Genomic DNA, 17,556 nt, shown 5'->3' with positions numbered 1-17,556 from the left:
TCTTATGAAATCATATTTTGCATGCAACATTACCCCAACTCGAGTAACTAAGAGTCGAGACCACACTTGTAGAACATTATACATTTATACCTGTGGATATTTGTTCACTCGCGCTTCTGGTCAGACTAAGTAAAGTAGATATCAATGTTTCATTACATCTTTCGTAGATAGCAAGCTATCAAAACAACAATGCAGAGTACTCTTAGTTTGCAAGGAGATTGTGGCGGTTCCATTAGAAACATTGAATGTCTTGGACAAATACTGAAGCTGCAAAATTGGTCTAATTGATACCAACTGTTGTCGCTTATGACTTCGAAAGAAATGAAGGCAGTAAACACCATGCCAAAAAAAGAACAAATGAATACGTCAGGACTCTGACCTGATAGCCACATTGGTACTGTGCTACGTTTTACCTGATAACCATCAATATATCCTTCTACTTGGAGAAACTCTTTGCAGGAGAGACACTACCCGGACGTATCAGTCTTTGATATATCTGTGTCCACGTGATGTCAAATCCTGATTTGCGTACCAATGCTTTGCTTTGATGGACTAGAGGTTAGGTGTATTGCCAGTACTAGGCTACTTGTCTATTGCTCCAAGAATCATTAGCAGCATTTGCTCTCTGCAAAGTAGGATATATAATGAGGGTTGAAATGGACAACTTCTACATTATCACCACACAGAGCACCTTACTGAATATTTCCTCAAAAAATGTCACAGCAACAACATCAACTTGCGTGGTCAACGTTGTGGACTGCCATACTCCAGTGGCATGAGGAGCATCACTTTGAACCTGACCACATTAATTCAATGACAGCTTTTCGTAACTGTGCCAAGGAGATACAACGCAAAGGCAAGTACAACATTTGGTAGCTTATAGCTTCACTCATGATCAATTTGTCCCACAAATGACAGGTATTACGACACTTAATGGTATCACTTTCAGAGGGCAATTCAATATTGACAAAGTTAATAAGCGAGTCACCTACACGATTGATTGCAATGGTCACACTTACTCTGGGAAAAATAAACCTTTTGCAGCCGTAGTCCAAGATATGACAAGATTGCTTCAGGACTACATGAGTAATATGACTCCGACTCCTTCCAGTTCCACCGGAGGCCCGTATTCGTTGGACCAGATAATGTCTGGGCAGTGGTAATAATAGTAAACGTTACGTTGTGGAGAGTGACAGCATGTTTGTTATGAACAATGTCCTTTATAAGCAACATTAATGCAAAGAGAATATATAAATGATATCGTTAACATTGCCTTGGATCTCAGTAATTCGATTAAGCATTCTAAACAACTATTATTCATTTGAGCAGTACAGCACAAGGTATTGTGCATTGAATATCTCTCAAAACCTTTCTACATCCTGATAGAGACAAATTCTCAGTATATTTGAAAAGCTTCAAGGAAAGTTGACTATTAATATTTGAATATTGTATGTGAGAATAAACTGCTTTGGGCTCACTATGATCACCAGACATTTATATCATACCTATAGTAATATAGAAAACTTAGCTTAGTATGTATTTAATGTTTATGTATATACAGTGGTGGACAAAAGTATTGCACACTTTTGTCTGCCACTGTACAAGAAAACCCTTCTTACATTCCTTCACTCTCTCCTCCACTTTCTCTAAACTACATTATCTCTGTCTCAGACTCCTCTAACTCTGTTGATGACTTTCTTCTATAGTTACTATACTATTCAAAGGATATCTATTGTGAAATTATTATCTTTTCATCTGTACATCTCTCTCCTTATAGTATACAGTTGGAAAGGCATGGTGTGCTATTACACTAGTACTAGTAGGTCCCTGAATATGCTAGGCAGGATTTCTGTAATTATGTAGCTCACTCTGTTATGTACACTAACTAAGAAACCCAGTATGTTTTAGAGACCTATGCTGGAAATATAATATTCTATACTATTCTATACTATACTATACTATACCATATATATATTCACTAGGCGGTAAAGTCAGACACTAGATTATCAGTTCATTTTTCTTTCTTTCAACGAGTGATTGATACTCACTAATTGAGAATCCCTTCCTCTGAACAAACCAGCCTTTAATTCAACCATTAGATCGAATTATAATTCCTCACGTCTCTGTATCAAGTGTAACAGATACTTATCAGACACTCTCACAAATGTCTGCAAGCAATGAAATATTTGTACTCATATTCTGAAATACAGATACGAGTCACTAATACAACAGACATTCTACACAATGGCACAGTGATTTCCTTGTATAATTATTGAGGTATTCTTTGGATAAAAATCTTAGTATTTGTATGTATGCTTTGCTAAAAAGACCAACAACAACAACAACGAATGAATTGTGGAGTGCTCAAATAATCAAAGTCGACTATTTCGACTATTCCCTACACAAGTACTGCTGAGTGTGAATGATGCAGACGTTTCATTCACTTTGATTAAGTGAGCCGAAAGCCGTATGCAGACAATGTTATGAAGCACAGCTTCGAGTCTAGACGATGAAGAGCGTAAATACATGAGCTTGAATTAATATCTAACATAATATGGTTTTTGTGATGACATACACGCTTCCATAAAACGGCGGAGGGTTCTACAGATGAGTTTGGGTTAAGAAAGGGCTTGGAAAAGTGGTCTAGGTAAAGCACATACAGGAACAACGGAGTTGACAAGCAGATTCACGATTGTAACAACTGGAACAGTTTGTCAGAACGAAGACAGCTTTAGGCACATTGTAATAAGCGTACTTATCATGCAAGAATAGTAAACCTGGCCTTTGATAATCATGATTAGTTCTTTTCACAAACTAGATTATATGAACACGGAGGGCAATACCATCTTGCACCAAAACTATTATCAGTCGCCGGGTTGGAGTCCTCCCTACGGCAATTTGAGCTTGACGTCTGGATACGAGGTCGAAACGACTCACGAAAATCATCGTCTTTCGCCATGATCAGCAGTAGGAGGACTATGTGATGAGTCAGACAAAAGATGTCATGGTTGAGCACTTTCCTCGAGGCATTCATGGAGATCTACGGACTTATCTCCTCAGTCAAAAACGTGAAGAACGGAACCCATCCAAGTTTGCTAGTCAAGAGAAGCACACAGCCGGAATCATACGGGCGAATTCCTACTTCTTTATGTACAGTATGCTTGTGAGATTGAACATCCGTCATCTAAGTGGACTAACTTACCTACAAAGGATCCGGCGGCTTTATAAACCACGGCAAAGGCAATTGCAATGGTCGCCTACGAGTGGATGATTTGAAAAAGTTTCAAGCCAAGTATAATAGGATGATTACCATGAAGAGGCTTAGGAGGACAATAAGAATTCTTCTCTGTCCTCCCCATAATACGTAGATGTGCAAAATGAGGATAACTAGTACCCAGTGAGCATTACCTGGAAAGCATCCTTGCATACAGTACTTACTTTCGGATGAAGCGGTACAGGTATATGTCAAGACTAGAGATGAATTAAATCGCATTAGTCCTTGGAAACCCAGACAAAAATGGGCACACATCCTATCAAAATAGCGATTGGTTTGCACAGCTTTTCCGGGTTGAATCTTCATGAGATTTGAACGTCATGATAATCAAAAATCGTAGTTACCTTGAAATCACCGGGAAACAAAAGAGAGGCTGGGCAGTACATAAATTTAAAAATTATGTTCGCGACCGAAAATTGCAGGACATGCCATATAAGAAAAGAAAGCTTATAACAAAAGGAGCGTATCGGTTGAAAATAAGGATAGACTTGATGGCGGTCTGCCTGCCTGTCGACCATAGGAGAGTTATCTAATAAATGGACATATTGCGCGAAGGTCTTAGAATGAGGAAATGCGAAACTCACCTCGTCGTCGAGCGTTATAAAATACTCGTATATCTATTCCGACACGTCAGTCCTAAAGACATGTCGTATGTGGACGGACGGCTAGCTTACTACAAGAGTAAATGTTGCAACTAGTGTATGACGCGTTAGCTTTATTCAGCCAGTCGGGTAGAGATAAAACGGACTTGCGAGATACTGTCGAAGCATGTCAGACTCCAGTATAACGATAAGAGAAGAGTCATTATTATGACGGGTACACTCACCCGAGCAATGTTGATGTTCTTCGTCTCTAACTCGAGGGAAAGGTCAAATGCATTGGACATAGCAAGGAAAGCGGAGCAAAGAGTTGTGAGCAATGTGTCTGAGTATATTATTATATATGTTGAGGTAGTGTACAGTGGTTTTAGCCATGGTACTTCTGATGAGAATATGACTTGCTTGATGGTCGTCGACGGATCTCCACGAGCGCCGAGTAATAGTCTGTCAGGACGTCGTAACTTGACTCAAGTGAGGGCAAGGACAGAGTGATAACCCGGGTTCAGTCCGATAGAAATTGCGAATATTGGTGAAGGGTATTTTGAAGCACGTTATGAGCTCCTGTGAGGCCGAACGAATATCACTAGGTACGCCATCCGCATCAACTGGCGTCCATGAACAAAGCCGCGCTAATCATATAGGATAGAAATTGCTTTTGAATACGCAAGTTTGTGTCAGGGTATTGAAACCTGCGTCAAGTTGAATGCCCAAATTGAATACCTTCCAAACTTGTCGTGATCGGCGTTGTTCCCACTAAGTAGCTGCGGTACTCAGCGCACACATTATTGCTCATTGCTTCTACCAACCCACTTGCTTTCTTCCATCATGGCCAGCTTGGCCAGCATGTCACTCGCCAAGTTAACATCCCTATCAACACAGACATTGTCGCTACTACTGGAACGTCAGCGTCTTCAGACCATGAACCAGCCAGCGCCCGCGGCAAGCACGCAGAACATCATTCGCAACCTTGCACAACTGCGCTCCGGGATCCTCGCACTTGAGGTTAAGACGCAGGATGGCAATGGTGGAAAGGCCGAGAAGGAGGCTTCTGCACTGTTGAGAAGCCAGTTTGCAAGGATGAGGGATATGCTGGGCAGTGATGTGGCAGGTATTGACCCGTGAGTGGTTGATAGTTACGTTGCGTGGATTACCGTTGACGAGTAGTAACTTGTGTCAACCTGGCTGTGCAGATTACCTCCCCTTGTGAAGGAGTCGGAAATTGCGTCCGAACTGTCTCCAATCCCGCCACCACCCCCTCGAAAAGATACAACATATGTTCCATACTCAGATGAGCCCCCACCGTCACCAGAGAATGATGCTTCGCCCCCGGAACTTCTGGAGCAGCAGCGACTACTCATGGAAGGTGTGTAATGCACTTCTTTACTAGTACAACTTGTGTGTGAAGTCGAGTCCTATTATTTTAATTATACACCTCCAGAACAAGATGCACATCTCGATCATCTATCTCTCTCCGTGACGCGCCAGCGAGATATTTCGCTTCAAATAAACGACGAGCTAACCGTCCACAACGGGCTATTAGACGAGCTCGGACATGATGTAGATAATACTCATGGTCGTTTGAATCGAGCCCGGAAACGACTGGATCGTTTCAGTAGAGGTGTTAAGGGTAACTGTAAGGAACCTTTTATGTTTCATCTAGTCTCAACTTGACTTGGTTCGTTTTAAAGTGTCGACATATATCATTGCTGGAATCATCCTCATCCTCCTCATATTAATCATCATTTTCAAGACATAATTCATGAATTCCACATTTTTTCTCTCTCTTGGATGTTTTGTATCATTATGGGATTATACTGCATTTTTAATTATACTAAGCTGCATATCGGATAAAACCCTAAGACTTAGTAAACACTATTCCTCGCAATCTGTGCATTCAAGGATGTTCCAGTCGGTAACGGCGCATTCTTCGAAGGGTGTAATCCAATTCCAGGTATCACACGCGTCTCCTTCCTATTATCCGGCATACGCGCTAGCTGTGACTTGCTACGCATGCGCGGCCGGACTTTATTGTACCATTCCCAAGTGAGACGCATGATCTCGCCATCGGCTTCGTATGGGGAGGGAATCTCGGAATAGCTGAACCGTGCGGTTGGTCGTCGAACGAAGATGGCTGAGCAAGTTGCGAAGTTGACTTCGATGTAGGCTGGGATGAAGATGAAAGGTGCTGCGAAGGGTGGAAGATGGAATGGTGTAAGGCCTGATTCGGACGACTCCTCTCCGGCAGATATATCGGAGGGTTGGTTTTTACTTGTGGAGTTGGATTCTGAGTCCGGAGCTGCTTCAGCTTCATTTTCTTCGCCGTCGGAATTCTTGGTTTCTTCAGGTTTTCGCAAAAAGCTGATCGCTTCCGGATCCACGCTAACCATGTCTCCTGGTGCGATACGTGTGTTTGCGTTCGTGTGCTAGAATTCATAAGCTCAGAAAGCGATATAAATTGTCGAGTAGCCAACCCACCTTTTTCCCATTGAGAAGTACATCCCCATGTATAACCATCCTCCTCGCCTCATACACACTATGCGCAAAACAACACCGGAAAATAAAAACGTCAATCCTTCTCTCAACCTCTTCAAACATCAAACTCGCGACAGGTGCCTGTGCGAGTAACTCCTCCTCCTCTCGCTGCTCTTTCTCCTTTACCGCCTGGTTTGTCCGTACAGCCCATTTGTTCAGCGGTTCTGCGTCATCGCCAATTGCGCGTCGGGAGTGAGGCCGGACATCTGGTAAGGTAGAGGGAAGGTACCACCGCTTGAAGATTTTTTCGTTGATGAAGTCTCCGTGATAAGCTCGGGTAAGGCGTTTGGCCTTCCAGCGTTGTTGGAAGAGGGAGTTGCCTGAGCTGGTGAAGACGGTATCGTCACGCAGTTCAGTGAGGGAGCGACGGTAGAGGTTATAGAGGTTCCTGGGAGACCAGCTCTGCAGATATTTCGATTAGAGACGTGATTTAAGGATTCAACAACAAAGCAAGCGTACCATACGCGGAAGCGCCTTCCTGATACCGAACACATTCTTGTCTCTCATGTTGACGAACAGGCGCCTTGACCATTGACCAAGTGCTGCGACGGAGGAAAATATCCTGTCCCAGAACGGCAGTCACGACGATCGACGTGATCCGCCTTCCTAACTCGTCTAACGCAAAGGTCAATGAACCTGCTCAGTGCTATCACCTTCCTTCTTATACGTCTTCGATGTCTGCAATACGAGACCCTGTCTTCGAGGCTGATAATCAACAATGCTATGCTATACTGTACTAAGGATCTATCTTCCCGCTGGGTCTACTTGTTGGACACATTACACGAGGCAGCCCATTCTCATCACGTTTCTTGAGATCAAAGAAGACTGCTCCGAGTCTCACCAAGGCTATGTCTTCTACTGAACCTCATGAATTCGGTTTGCTCACAATTCTGGATGGACTCCCTGAATGCAGTGTCGCTTCTCTGTCCCCAGGCCGGGCTGCGTATTGGCCTACTACTTTCCATCTCCCGCACATTCCTCGCTCAAGCATTCACCGATGAAGATGATATTCCGTCGCCTTCCTAAGGAGTACAGCTCCGAATCATCATCCACTACAGCTACGTCTGATAAACCAGCTGCCAAACAGTCGCGGAAGGGATTTGGTCAGAAAGTTAACAACCTCACGAGACGTATCAAACGCCGCCTTTCGAGACGTTCCGAGTCTTCGAGCCTGGGGGTTATACAATCCGCGCAAGAAGGACCCACATCGAGCACTATCAACCAGGTTCCAGAGGCAGCGAGCGATGCTGTTGCGAAGGACGAGCACGACGAGAATCGAGTGTCCGCAGGATCCCCTGTGAAGCACAAGAAGCTCGAAAAGGCGAAGAAAGTCCTCAAAGTTACAGCATCCGCGCTCATACTGGTCGCAGAGGCAGTTTCTGCTATTGGTGATATATGCCCGCCGGCCAAGGCAGCTGCAGGTGGTCTGCTACACGTTGATAGTGTCGTCCGGGTATACTATATTGATTTTGTTGGCTTTGTATAATCAATTACTGACCTCTTATTATGCAGTTAGAAACTTTAAGAAGATAAAGAAGAGAATAAAAAACTATTTTCCTGGATTGAAGGGCATGGCAAGGAGCTAGAGGCTATAGTTTCCTCTGAAGCTAGCTTGCGTAACGAGCCTGAGGAACATATTATCACATTCAATTCGTAAATTTTTTTTTATTCTCGTCTATTCCGACGACGCTGGATTAATATTTTTTTTCACTGCTGCGTAGCATTCTTGTCCAGGCAGCAGATGACGTTTCATTGGACTTGCAGCGCAATTGGTTCGTTCGCTGGATCGAGTTACACAACCGATCTTTACAGCGCCGTCGCATCCGTGCCACCGTTTCAGCTGCCGTTAGAGACTTCAAGGTAATCTATTCTCATTTTGCTCCCATTGAGTCCTAACGCTGTCTATCCACAGCATGTAATTTGTACAACGGCTCCTATCAAGAGCTCCCTGAGTAAGTTTCCGTTCTACTCGGCCGTGCACAGGCTTCTAATAACTGCTTTCAGCCAACACACCTATTTCGGATTACGTAGTTCAAATTAAAGAGATTAATATGAAGTTATCAGGCCTCGTTTCGATGAACCTTGTTTCTCACAGCTTTTTTCTTTTAGATCCGTTCTGCGAGCTGCCGAAAAATGACCATATTCTCATGATCCAAACTCCCCAAACGGCTCCATAGCTGTGCAGTGATCAGAAGTATTGTAACTCTTGATTGATAAGATATCTGATCTGTGTTGTACAAGAGTCACGTTTACTCGCCTGTAGCCTTGTAGCTATTGATGTGAAAAATTATTAAATGTAACATTGATATTGCTGATCCAACGCCTGGTTGATCTCTGCCTGGAGGAACAGTGTACTTCCTGTTGTACTTAGCAACGTCCTACAACTAGAGCTTCATGACACCATACTTCAGACAAATCAGAGCTCAACATTGAAACACCCAAGGTAGTTTGGATAGTATTCTTATTCAACATAGCTTTGCCTGTGATAATTTGCAATCGTGCTGAGAGTTCAAATGCTTGATCAATAGAGTACTGTACTGCGAAAATAATGTTACTGTTATTTTTTTAATGCCTGAAAAGAAGATAGTAGGGAAATATAATGTGATGAGCGTGAATTTTGGTACAAAGACAGTAGAGCCATCTCAGCATATGTAGTAGGCGTTCAAAATTTGTGTAAAGCCGTATACACAAAAATACCGTATTGCAACAAAAGATAAGCTAAAAACGGAAGATGCTACGAGAATAAAAAAAAAAGTCCCCTTCAATTCTTCCCTACCTAACATTCTATTTACACTCTTCTACCTTCCCCTCCACCTTAACTAATTTACTAAACAGCGGAATACACGAGACCTTGGCAAAATGCACTAGTACAACTATCCGATGGCTTCACCAAGTCCATGTACATCACACTGCTATCTTGCTGATTCTACCGCAACAGACATGTCGCGCTCACTGTAGCGTCGAGGATCAATAAATGTTTGCGGTTTAAATTTAATCGATCCGTGCACCCGAAACGGGGCATATTAGCCGATCGACATGATCCACGCCTTCCTAATTCGCCAGACGCGAACCTCTGCTCACTGCTGTACCAACAACCATCCTCACTTGAGACACGTCCTGCTGAACACAATGGAGCCCTTCACGCCAAAAAGACGCTCACGAATACGCCGTGATAAGCTCACATTGTCAGCAAAGCAGTATTCAAAGGTATGTATAATGTCAGTATACCAAGTGCAGGCGCGTTCAACGTCGACGCGTCCAAGATCACAGGCACAATTGCTTCTGTCCGACGGAATCGAGTTAGCGAAGTTAATGAAGTCGAAAATCCAGTCCTTGGGGGTACGCATCTAAAACTGCACCGAATAGCCTGCGCTGACCGCGTAACTTGATAGAGCTCAGCGAGCCGTCGTTCATTGCAGAAAAGTCTTTCGTAGATGCACCGCTCAACTCACGCGTGCCGATTCAACTCGTTACGACAAAGACAAAGGGCAAGCAGAAGGCTGAACCTTTGGATAGAGTACCTTTGGAAGTACAGGAAGCACTAATCCTGGAAGATCTTTTGTTCGTTCTCATGGTGTGCATATTACTTTTGCACCCTTGTTTATGTTCAACAAATCTCTGTGCATATAGGGCACCGAAGGGACGTACATAACGTATCCCTCAGACGTTTCCCAAGAAGATGAAGATCCCAATCATGGCCTGCGGTTCGTCGTAGCACCATCACTTGACCCCTCTCTTCGTGATCTAGTCGAACGCGTCCTCCCACTCGCGACCTACTACACGGCTATAACCACGTTCATCCAAGACAGAAGTCATCTCGAATATGGGCTCGTCAATCACGCTCTCTGTGCTGCTATACGCGATATGCTAAAAGACTATCATACTTTGCTTTCGCAACTTGAGCATGCGTTCCAGCATTCGCCGTCTTTCTCACTGCAGAAGCTATGGTTCTACGTTCACCCAACGTTACATACTCTCTCATTAATTCATGGCCTTATCTCGGAGATTGTTGATGCGGAGGAGCCTCCAGAGTCTGGATCAGATTCAGACGAAAGTGAGGAAGACCCGGAGGAACAGGCGCGGAATGAAGCACTCGGACTAGGCGGAGCGAAGTTCAAAGCACTTGTCAGTGAGATGAAGAAAAGCACGGGCGGAAGTGGTGTTCCTGCTGGTCCTGCCAAGGGCGGAGAAGTGCTTTCTATCCTGCATGAGCGAATGCAGCGCATGTCAGGCGATCCTTCAGCACTAGCATTACACCGTGCGCTCATGCGTGCAGCAGGTCGACCGTACGCTGAGATGCTGGTCGCGTGGACACGAAGTGGGAAACTCGACGACCCATACGAAGAATTCTGTGTGAAGGAGAGCAAATTCATCGACAAGGCTAATCTAAACGTGGATTATACGGATGAGTACTGGGAGCGACGGTACACTCTGCGAGACGGGTCTACACCATCGGGCACAGCGAAGACGCTTCAAGCTGGTATTCCGTCTCCTCGAATGCCTGGTGGGCGGCTGCCTTGTGGTGCATGTATCCCTCCCTTGCTCGAGAGCTGGAAACACAAGGTTCTGCTATCCGGAAAGTACCTAAACGTGCTCCAGGAGTGTGGCAAGGAGATCAGGAGACCAAACACTCTCGAAGACGAAGACTTTGCTATGGAGAACGATAAGTGAGTGTATCACTGCCATCAAATGACCCTTCTTAATTGTGATATTCAGGTTCTACAAAGCAGTAGAAGATGCTTATGCCTTCGCGGACAGTACACTAGTTAAAATCTTAGTGCACGACCAACAACTCATCCCTCGTCTTCGCTCATTGAAGCACTACTTCCTCCTTTCCCAATCCGCCTTCCTTACGCATTTCCTCGATGCCGCCCATTCGGAACTAAAGAAGTCTGCTCGAGGGGCGAATATCGACAAACTACAGAGTTTGTTCGATGTCGCGCTGAATACTGACGGTTGTACGTTCGTAAGTGAGGGCGAGCCCACATTTAAGGAGGACGTGAAAGTTAGTTTAGGAGACTCCGGATTATATGACAAGCTCCAGAAGATTCTGAGCGAGAGAGGAGCTATTGGAGGCCCTGAAAACATGGATACGATAAACGACCTTGGTAACGACGAAGAGAAAAGGGCGAAAGGTAAGGATGAGAAGGATACGGTCAAGTTCCTAGGTATGGACTCGCATTCTGAGTCAGATCATGCGCCTCACGTTCATTTATCCATAGCCAGCAGCGCCTTTCAACTAGACTACAAAGTCAACTTCCCCCTCTCACTCGTCATTTCACGAACAAGTATCGTGCGCTACCAGTTCCTCTTCCGCTTCTTATTCCACGTGCGCAGGATCGAACAAGCGCTGTTGGGGATTTGGACAGAACACACGACGGTTCCGTGGAGAGATTGTACAACCTTTTCTGGTGCTGAGGAGAAATATCGAGACATCTCGCATTGGTGTAGATGTCTTTTCCTACAGCGTGCACGGATGTTGGCGTTTGTTCAGCAACTACTTGCATTTGTGACGTCGGAGGTGATTGAGCCAAATTGGCGACGATTGGAGGCTTCGCTTGCGCGTGTAGGCACTGTTGAAGCCCTCTTCCGGGTTCACTTGGACTTTGTAGACACCTGCTTGAAGGAGTGCATGCTAACGAACGGGAGGTTGATCCAGGTGTGCGAGACTCTCTTATGTCTATCCTTAACATATTACTGACAATATTGCGGTTTAATATTAGGCAATCGAGAAGATCTTAACCACATGTGATACGTTCGCTCAGTACGGCTCGGCGTTCACGAAGTCGTTGAAGACGGCACTTGAGACAGATGACCCTGAAACGATTCAACGTGAAAGGACGAAACGATGGGAATTCTTGAAGAAGTTCACCAAGAACTTTGAGCATTGGTATGTATACTTATTCCGATATTTTATACTGTTGAAGCTGAAGATATTTCGACCTTACACGTGTGGTTGTAAATCGTGGGGGCATCTAGGTTTGGCGTACGTATTTTTTGCATTTCGAATATGCTTTAGTTTACTGATGATGGCATTGTAGAGACACGTGGATCGCGTGCAGTATGATGCCTCGAGTGGTAATGGTGCTCTTCTACCTCTGTATTCGCGACTTTCAAGCATACAAAGCACGAGTTCGCTGGATCAGCTTTGACTTATTTGATTATCGACTTTTTTTGGATTTATAGCTGCCATGTTGTCCACTTGTGCTTTCTTGAATGCTACTCTCCTATTATTATCGTTGCATAGCTCATTGTTACCGCCTCGGAAGACCGAAGACCCGTAAAGAAAGGAAGTATTACTATGATCTCCGTTCCGTCCCGAAAATGAGAGTCTCATTCATCACATGTTTCTCACGTGCCTGTGGCTGACATCATGCAAATGTAAAGAAATGTAAAGAACCGATCCTGTGATACTCCGCTGCTGTTGCCGCATTTCATTCACTTCACCATGCTCAAGAATCTGCCCTTAGAGCTCGTCCTCAGCATCTTCAGATACTGCGACGCCCGAACACTGTACAACGCACAACTCGTTAGCCGCGGATGGGCAACTGCCATTGCAGAGAACGAGAACACCGTTTATCGCGCAACGGCTATCTATCACGGCTTTGTTGATCCGTCATCAACTCTCGAAGAATTATCCACCGATTGGACCGGGCTGACGTCCTCTGAACACGAACACTTTCGGGGATGGAAGGACTTCTGTGCGTGCGCTTTTGAGCTTTCGAAGGCGGAGATGAATTGTGAGATTGGTCTGTAGGTCGAAGACGCTTCCAAGTTGAATATAATTGGGAAGGACGTGGATCGACTCCGAAGACGACTCTATTCAGGTCTACTGGAAAGGATGTGCATAGGTTTAAGATTGATGAGAGGAGGGATGCCCAGTTTATTATCACTACACACCGGAGAGGGGGGTTGAAGGTGACTTGCATGGACACGGATACGGTGCTATTTGAACTCCGAAGGGTGATATGCCTTTTCATCCAATATATTGGCAAGCTCGTGGTACTGACTGCTGCTTCCTGTTTTATATCAGAGTTACGTGCGGCAGTATGCTCATTGCGAATATGACAACGGTTTCCTTATCTTCGATCGTTTTCATCCTCATGCGCTTGAGATGTGGCGACTATCTAACGATAACGATTGGGATGGAAGTGTACCGGAATCAAACGTCTTGCACCGGCCGGATATCTCGCAGCTCACCACACCAAGAAAACATTCCGACGCAAGCGCTGGTCGAGGCAGCTTTAAGCCCTGGGCCCTGTTTGAACCGCGGAATAGTCCCCGGGCTTATCGCTTCGTGTACCCACACCTCCTCGTCGGCTCCGAGTGGGGACAAGAACTGTATATTTTTAATGTACTGACGACAACTCTCGATGAGACAATTCCGATCCCATTGGAGGCTATACCTGATGGAGAGACAGGTGTACATATCAACTATGTTGAACTCGGGGCTCGACATGCTTTCGTATGTACACCATATGGTGTTTTGATTCTTCCACGTTTCCAGCACATGACTGGCGATACGAACGGTCATAATGGCGATGAAGCTCCTCAATTCATTGATTTTCCCAGCTCAGACCCGGATATGCATATACCGCAACTCATACGTCACTATGCTACACGCATGATACAAACGTTTGGTCCACCGAGCAATCCAGCTATGCGCGAGTTTATCCTGACGGCACCTCGTGTACCGGAGCAGAGCACAGCTCTCGTGCGCATCGGAGAAGATAGGCAAGAATTTAGTGCTGGTTCGTCTAATTCTTATTTTGGCTACATATGCTATCTATTGTGCATTGTCGCTGACGCTTTGTACAGTACATGTCTCTGCAGACGGCAAGAACTTCATTGCTATTACAGTCTTCGGCGTCGGATACTTTGTGCGCGATTTTGAACGAGTCTTCCGAGGCGAAGCGAGCATTTCAGACGTCGCATTGCGAATAAATTTGGGAACATCAGCACTGAATCTAGCGTTTGACCACGATCGTGCCATCATTCAAACTGTATTTATCTCCCACATCCTTGTTTCTGAATTTAAATATTCACAAATTATTAGATCCATGGCGTATTTGTATTTAACCTACATACAACTGCACCATACGAAGTAATCACGCCACGGTATCACGAGTCATCGCTATCACCACAACCACCCGTTCTTCCCCATCTCTCCGCACATCAGCTCTTGCACTTCCGGAATCCGCTTCCGTTACGTCTCGTAACCTGCGTGAAGTTGTCTCGCACGTGCGTCTGGCTCGACTGGAGTGCTCGCGCGTTGGAGGAAGTGGAGGGAAGAGCAGCGCCGTTACCAGATGAAGAAGATGGCTTCTGGGCGAATGGGGACGACGAAGTAAGGGAGGAACATCCATATGGTATGTCCACGCCTTATTTCCCCACGCCCTAGACATATCAATTATCAATCAAAAATTTCACCCTAACTAACTAACCTTCCATTTCAAGCAACACGAATGGTCTGTCGAATCGACTTTGCACCTCGAGGAGAACTAACAGAGACGGAGATGAGGTACATGCCGTACTAAACACTTATCTATTATCTTTTTTTGAATATCCTTTTCCTTTTTTTTATTTACGAAACTGTGAAACTGAAATTATTGTAAGTAGAAAACAACGTGAGGTGTGGTTTTCTTTGTATGACTTGTCTGTTATATTGGTGAGCAGAATGTAAAGTTGGTTTTTCTTGTCTGTGTTCTGTTTCTTCTGGGTCCGACAATGACATGGTGTGATACCTTCCATCACTTTGTTGCTGCCTTCTTGCTCGATCTTCCGGAACGGAACGATTGCAAGACCATTCTTATGTGAGAAATCGAAGCTTTATGGTGTCTGACAGCATCCCTCTGTGCATATATCGAATGAACTTATTGCGAATAGAGAGAAGTAGACACAACATTCTCGTGTTACATTTCAGTCAAAGCACATCTTTACAAGATACACACAATAGAATACACCTTGTAAATATGCAAAGAAGCAAACGACGAAACGGTTTATAGTGTCTCGATTCATCATGCATAACTGATGCCGTTACTACTTGGCTCACCCACGGGTTCTTCACTTTGCACCTTTGTTCAGCTATAAATTTGCGACTTGCGACTGTTTCCAATGGCCCACCCATAAACATCTTCCTAAACACTATGACAGCTTGCTTACCGGTTCACCTCTCATTTACATAATTATAGTATTGTCTAGTCTAGTAAACACACTACTGTGTCAGTCATGCCGTTTACACACGACACAATCATAGAAGACGCATATACTGGTGAGGACGGTGATTATAAGGAAGGTAAACTGTATTTCTCGGATATACACTATCACTGTTACAAATACTGAAACATTGATAGCTGTAAACCTGAAGCACAGTAAATTCTGTTTTTACTTTATGTTTATCCACAATTAGCTTACTGTTATACTTTGAAAGTCTGGGCCAAAGCAGAGGTTAAAGTAGAGACAATGAGGAAAGACTCGGAAGCAAATAAATACGTGTTTAATGGCGAGTCACAGTTTTCTCACAACTGCTTTTATATACATCATTCATTGACAATCCTAATATTCAGTGAAAATATGGCAGGAATCTAAAGATCCAGACTGGCTACACAGAACTGTTACAGTTAATTGTGATAGTCTAGCAGAAAATGGTGCAAATACACTGGTTCAATTTCAACAAGAGGTTCATCACGAAAAAGTCTTAAGTATTATACTTGCTTGTAATCTTGTATATTTTGTATATTTTATAAAATTTGCCCAATTACTTATAATCTTCCTGGGGGGTTAAGTAATGACAGTACAATGTTAGATAAGTAAGTAAGAATACTTTTAAAACTTGGCAATTTCCATTATAATTTTATAAATTGTCAAGTTATAAAAGTGATTATAACACTTTCTAAGATTACAAGACTAAGACATACTTATTTATTTGAGGAAGGATAATATCTGCTTATAATGCTTATAAGTCATTACAAGTGTTTGAATAGCTTGCTTTTGCATAGTATACAATTTTGTATCAAATAATTAATCAAATATAATTATATTTAATTTATAGAATACAAAAATAGTAAATAATATATTATTTCTACAGTCCCAACCCCTGCACCACTAGCTGCCTCTGCCTGGTTCTTCTGCGAGCGGGATTCGTGTCGGAAAATGATGAACGCATCCTCAGGCTGTTCAACGTAGTCTTCGTCACCACGTTTTGATCGTCACTCAGACTCTGTGAGTCGAATTGCGTGTGCATGTGGGTTGGGGTCGAGCAGGTTGTGGAGGTTGAGGCTGCGCCTGTTAGACAGGTTAAGATATTGACTACTACAGAGTGATTAGCGAGTGACAATAGGAGAGAAAAGATGGATGCACTACGACAGCGTACAGCGAGTGTGAGTGGTTCACCTGGGTTGAAATCCGGAGCGTTGAACGAGCTAATTTGGGCTGTAGGGGAAAACATGTCTGTGCAAGCACATTGCATGTTCTGGCTATGATATGCAATCGGAGGTGCAGTGAACCCAGCAGTAGCTGTGGATGATTTCAAAGGTGTATCTCCGGGACGTTCTGGCTCGAAGGGAGAGGGTGAAGTGGATAGTGTGGACAGACTGGGCTGAGAGAGGAGTGGAGGGTCACTGCTTCCGTTCGAAATGGTGTCATGCACGGCACTGAGGAAAGTAAACGCACGCAGTGTGGACCCATCAAAGGTGATGCCGAGCATGGAACGGGTGGGGAAGAACGTGCGCGTCGTGTTGGAGAGAGGATTGCGCCTTGGGAGTAGTCGTACATGGACATTATCGCGAGCGCGTGATTGTCGATTGTTGCTTGCACTGCAGAGTGACTCGGAGAAGAAGTATGCGAATTATTAGCAAAGTTGTTCGGTATCGGTCAAAAATGCAGATGCGCGAATGCAAATGCATATACAAAAAAAAAGGCGAGCGTAATAAAAAGGAGGACAACGAAGGAGGAGCAACGCAAGAGGCAGATCGAGGAGCAGGAGGGATGAAAGGGAGACAAGAAGTTGGGAGGAGAGGGATGAGCAACTATTGTGCGAGTTATTAAGAAGTGGACGGGCTGCTTACGCTTTACGTTGAAGGACAGCGTAGCCAGCTGGCTCGTGTCGTCACAGGATCTGAGGCTCAGCGCAGGCATTGCAGTGGCAGATTA

At 44.4% G+C, this 17,556-nt stretch overlaps 7 protein-coding genes across 7 annotated transcripts; 4 read left to right on the top strand and 3 right to left on the bottom strand.

Annotated features, from left to right (window-relative positions):
- Nucleotides 1–2,372: 2,372 nt before the first annotated feature.
- On the bottom strand, nt 2,373–4,160 carry FOMMEDRAFT_150481 (uncharacterized protein; the record flags this gene model as incomplete). The annotated part of the gene is made up of 12 exons (XM_007261782.1): nt 2,373–2,502; nt 2,576–2,601; nt 2,661–2,701; nt 2,756–2,782; nt 2,844–2,888; nt 2,938–2,976; nt 3,049–3,144; nt 3,203–3,257; nt 3,859–3,891; nt 3,949–3,968; nt 4,023–4,032; nt 4,101–4,160. The coding sequence occupies 12 exons, from the start codon at nt 4,158–4,160 to the stop codon at nt 2,373–2,375; spliced, it is 582 nt and encodes a 193-aa protein (XP_007261844.1).
- Nucleotides 4,161–4,716: 556 nt separating this feature from the next.
- Nucleotides 4,717–5,629, top strand: FOMMEDRAFT_130934 (uncharacterized protein; the record flags this gene model as incomplete). The annotated part of the gene is made up of 4 exons (XM_007261781.1): nt 4,717–4,991; nt 5,064–5,236; nt 5,312–5,506; nt 5,562–5,629. The coding sequence occupies 4 exons, from the start codon at nt 4,717–4,719 to the stop codon at nt 5,627–5,629; spliced, it is 711 nt and encodes a 236-aa protein (XP_007261843.1).
- A 34-nt stretch (nt 5,630–5,663) lies between these two features.
- FOMMEDRAFT_16464 (alpha-L RNA-binding motif-containing protein) lies at nt 5,664–6,921 on the bottom strand. Its single transcript, XM_007261780.1, has 3 exons — nt 6,865–6,921; nt 6,349–6,807; nt 5,664–6,296 (listed from the first exon to the last, which is right to left on the bottom strand). Exons 1-3 carry the CDS (start codon nt 6,910–6,912, stop codon nt 5,736–5,738), a joined length of 1,068 nt encoding a protein of 355 aa, XP_007261842.1. The 5' UTR covers nt 6,913–6,921; the 3' UTR covers nt 5,664–5,735.
- Nucleotides 6,922–7,147: 226 nt separating this feature from the next.
- Nucleotides 7,148–8,582, top strand: FOMMEDRAFT_164727 (uncharacterized protein). Its single transcript, XM_007261779.1, has 5 exons — nt 7,148–7,858; nt 7,918–8,058; nt 8,127–8,265; nt 8,318–8,357; nt 8,410–8,582. Exons 1-2 carry the CDS (start codon nt 7,313–7,315, stop codon nt 7,936–7,938), a joined length of 567 nt encoding a protein of 188 aa, XP_007261841.1. The 5' UTR covers nt 7,148–7,312; the 3' UTR covers nt 7,939–8,058; nt 8,127–8,265; nt 8,318–8,357; nt 8,410–8,582.
- A 942-nt stretch (nt 8,583–9,524) lies between these two features.
- FOMMEDRAFT_101308 (gamma-tubulin complex, DGRIP84/SPC97 component) lies at nt 9,525–12,557 on the top strand (the record flags this gene model as incomplete). Its single annotated transcript, XM_007261778.1, has 8 exons — nt 9,525–9,612; nt 9,669–9,744; nt 9,798–9,979; nt 10,036–11,072; nt 11,122–11,573; nt 11,628–12,064; nt 12,129–12,299; nt 12,447–12,557. Exons 1-8 carry the CDS (start codon nt 9,535–9,537, stop codon nt 12,555–12,557), a joined length of 2,544 nt encoding a protein of 847 aa, XP_007261840.1. The 5' UTR covers nt 9,525–9,534.
- A 296-nt stretch (nt 12,558–12,853) lies between these two features.
- Nucleotides 12,854–14,806, top strand: FOMMEDRAFT_150476 (uncharacterized protein; the record flags this gene model as incomplete). The annotated part of the gene is made up of 5 exons (XM_007261777.1): nt 12,854–13,106; nt 13,163–13,368; nt 13,439–14,156; nt 14,224–14,408; nt 14,462–14,806. The coding sequence occupies 5 exons, from the start codon at nt 12,854–12,856 to the stop codon at nt 14,804–14,806; spliced, it is 1,707 nt and encodes a 568-aa protein (XP_007261839.1).
- A 1,680-nt stretch (nt 14,807–16,486) lies between these two features.
- On the bottom strand, nt 16,487–17,110 carry FOMMEDRAFT_150475 (uncharacterized protein; the record flags this gene model as incomplete). The annotated part of the gene is made up of 1 exon (XM_007261776.1): nt 16,487–17,110. One exon carries the CDS (start codon nt 17,108–17,110, stop codon nt 16,487–16,489), a length of 624 nt encoding a protein of 207 aa, XP_007261838.1.
- Between the last annotated feature and the right edge of the window lie 446 nt (nt 17,111–17,556).

Source organism: Fomitiporia mediterranea, assembly GCF_000271605.1.
Source record: "Fomitiporia mediterranea MF3/22 unplaced genomic scaffold FOMMEscaffold_1, whole genome shotgun sequence".
Classification (NCBI taxonomy): domain Eukaryota; kingdom Fungi; phylum Basidiomycota; class Agaricomycetes; order Hymenochaetales; family Hymenochaetaceae; genus Fomitiporia; species Fomitiporia mediterranea.
The sequence above is the reverse complement of the archived record's forward strand: the minus strand, read 5'-3'. Positions and strand labels throughout refer to the sequence as shown.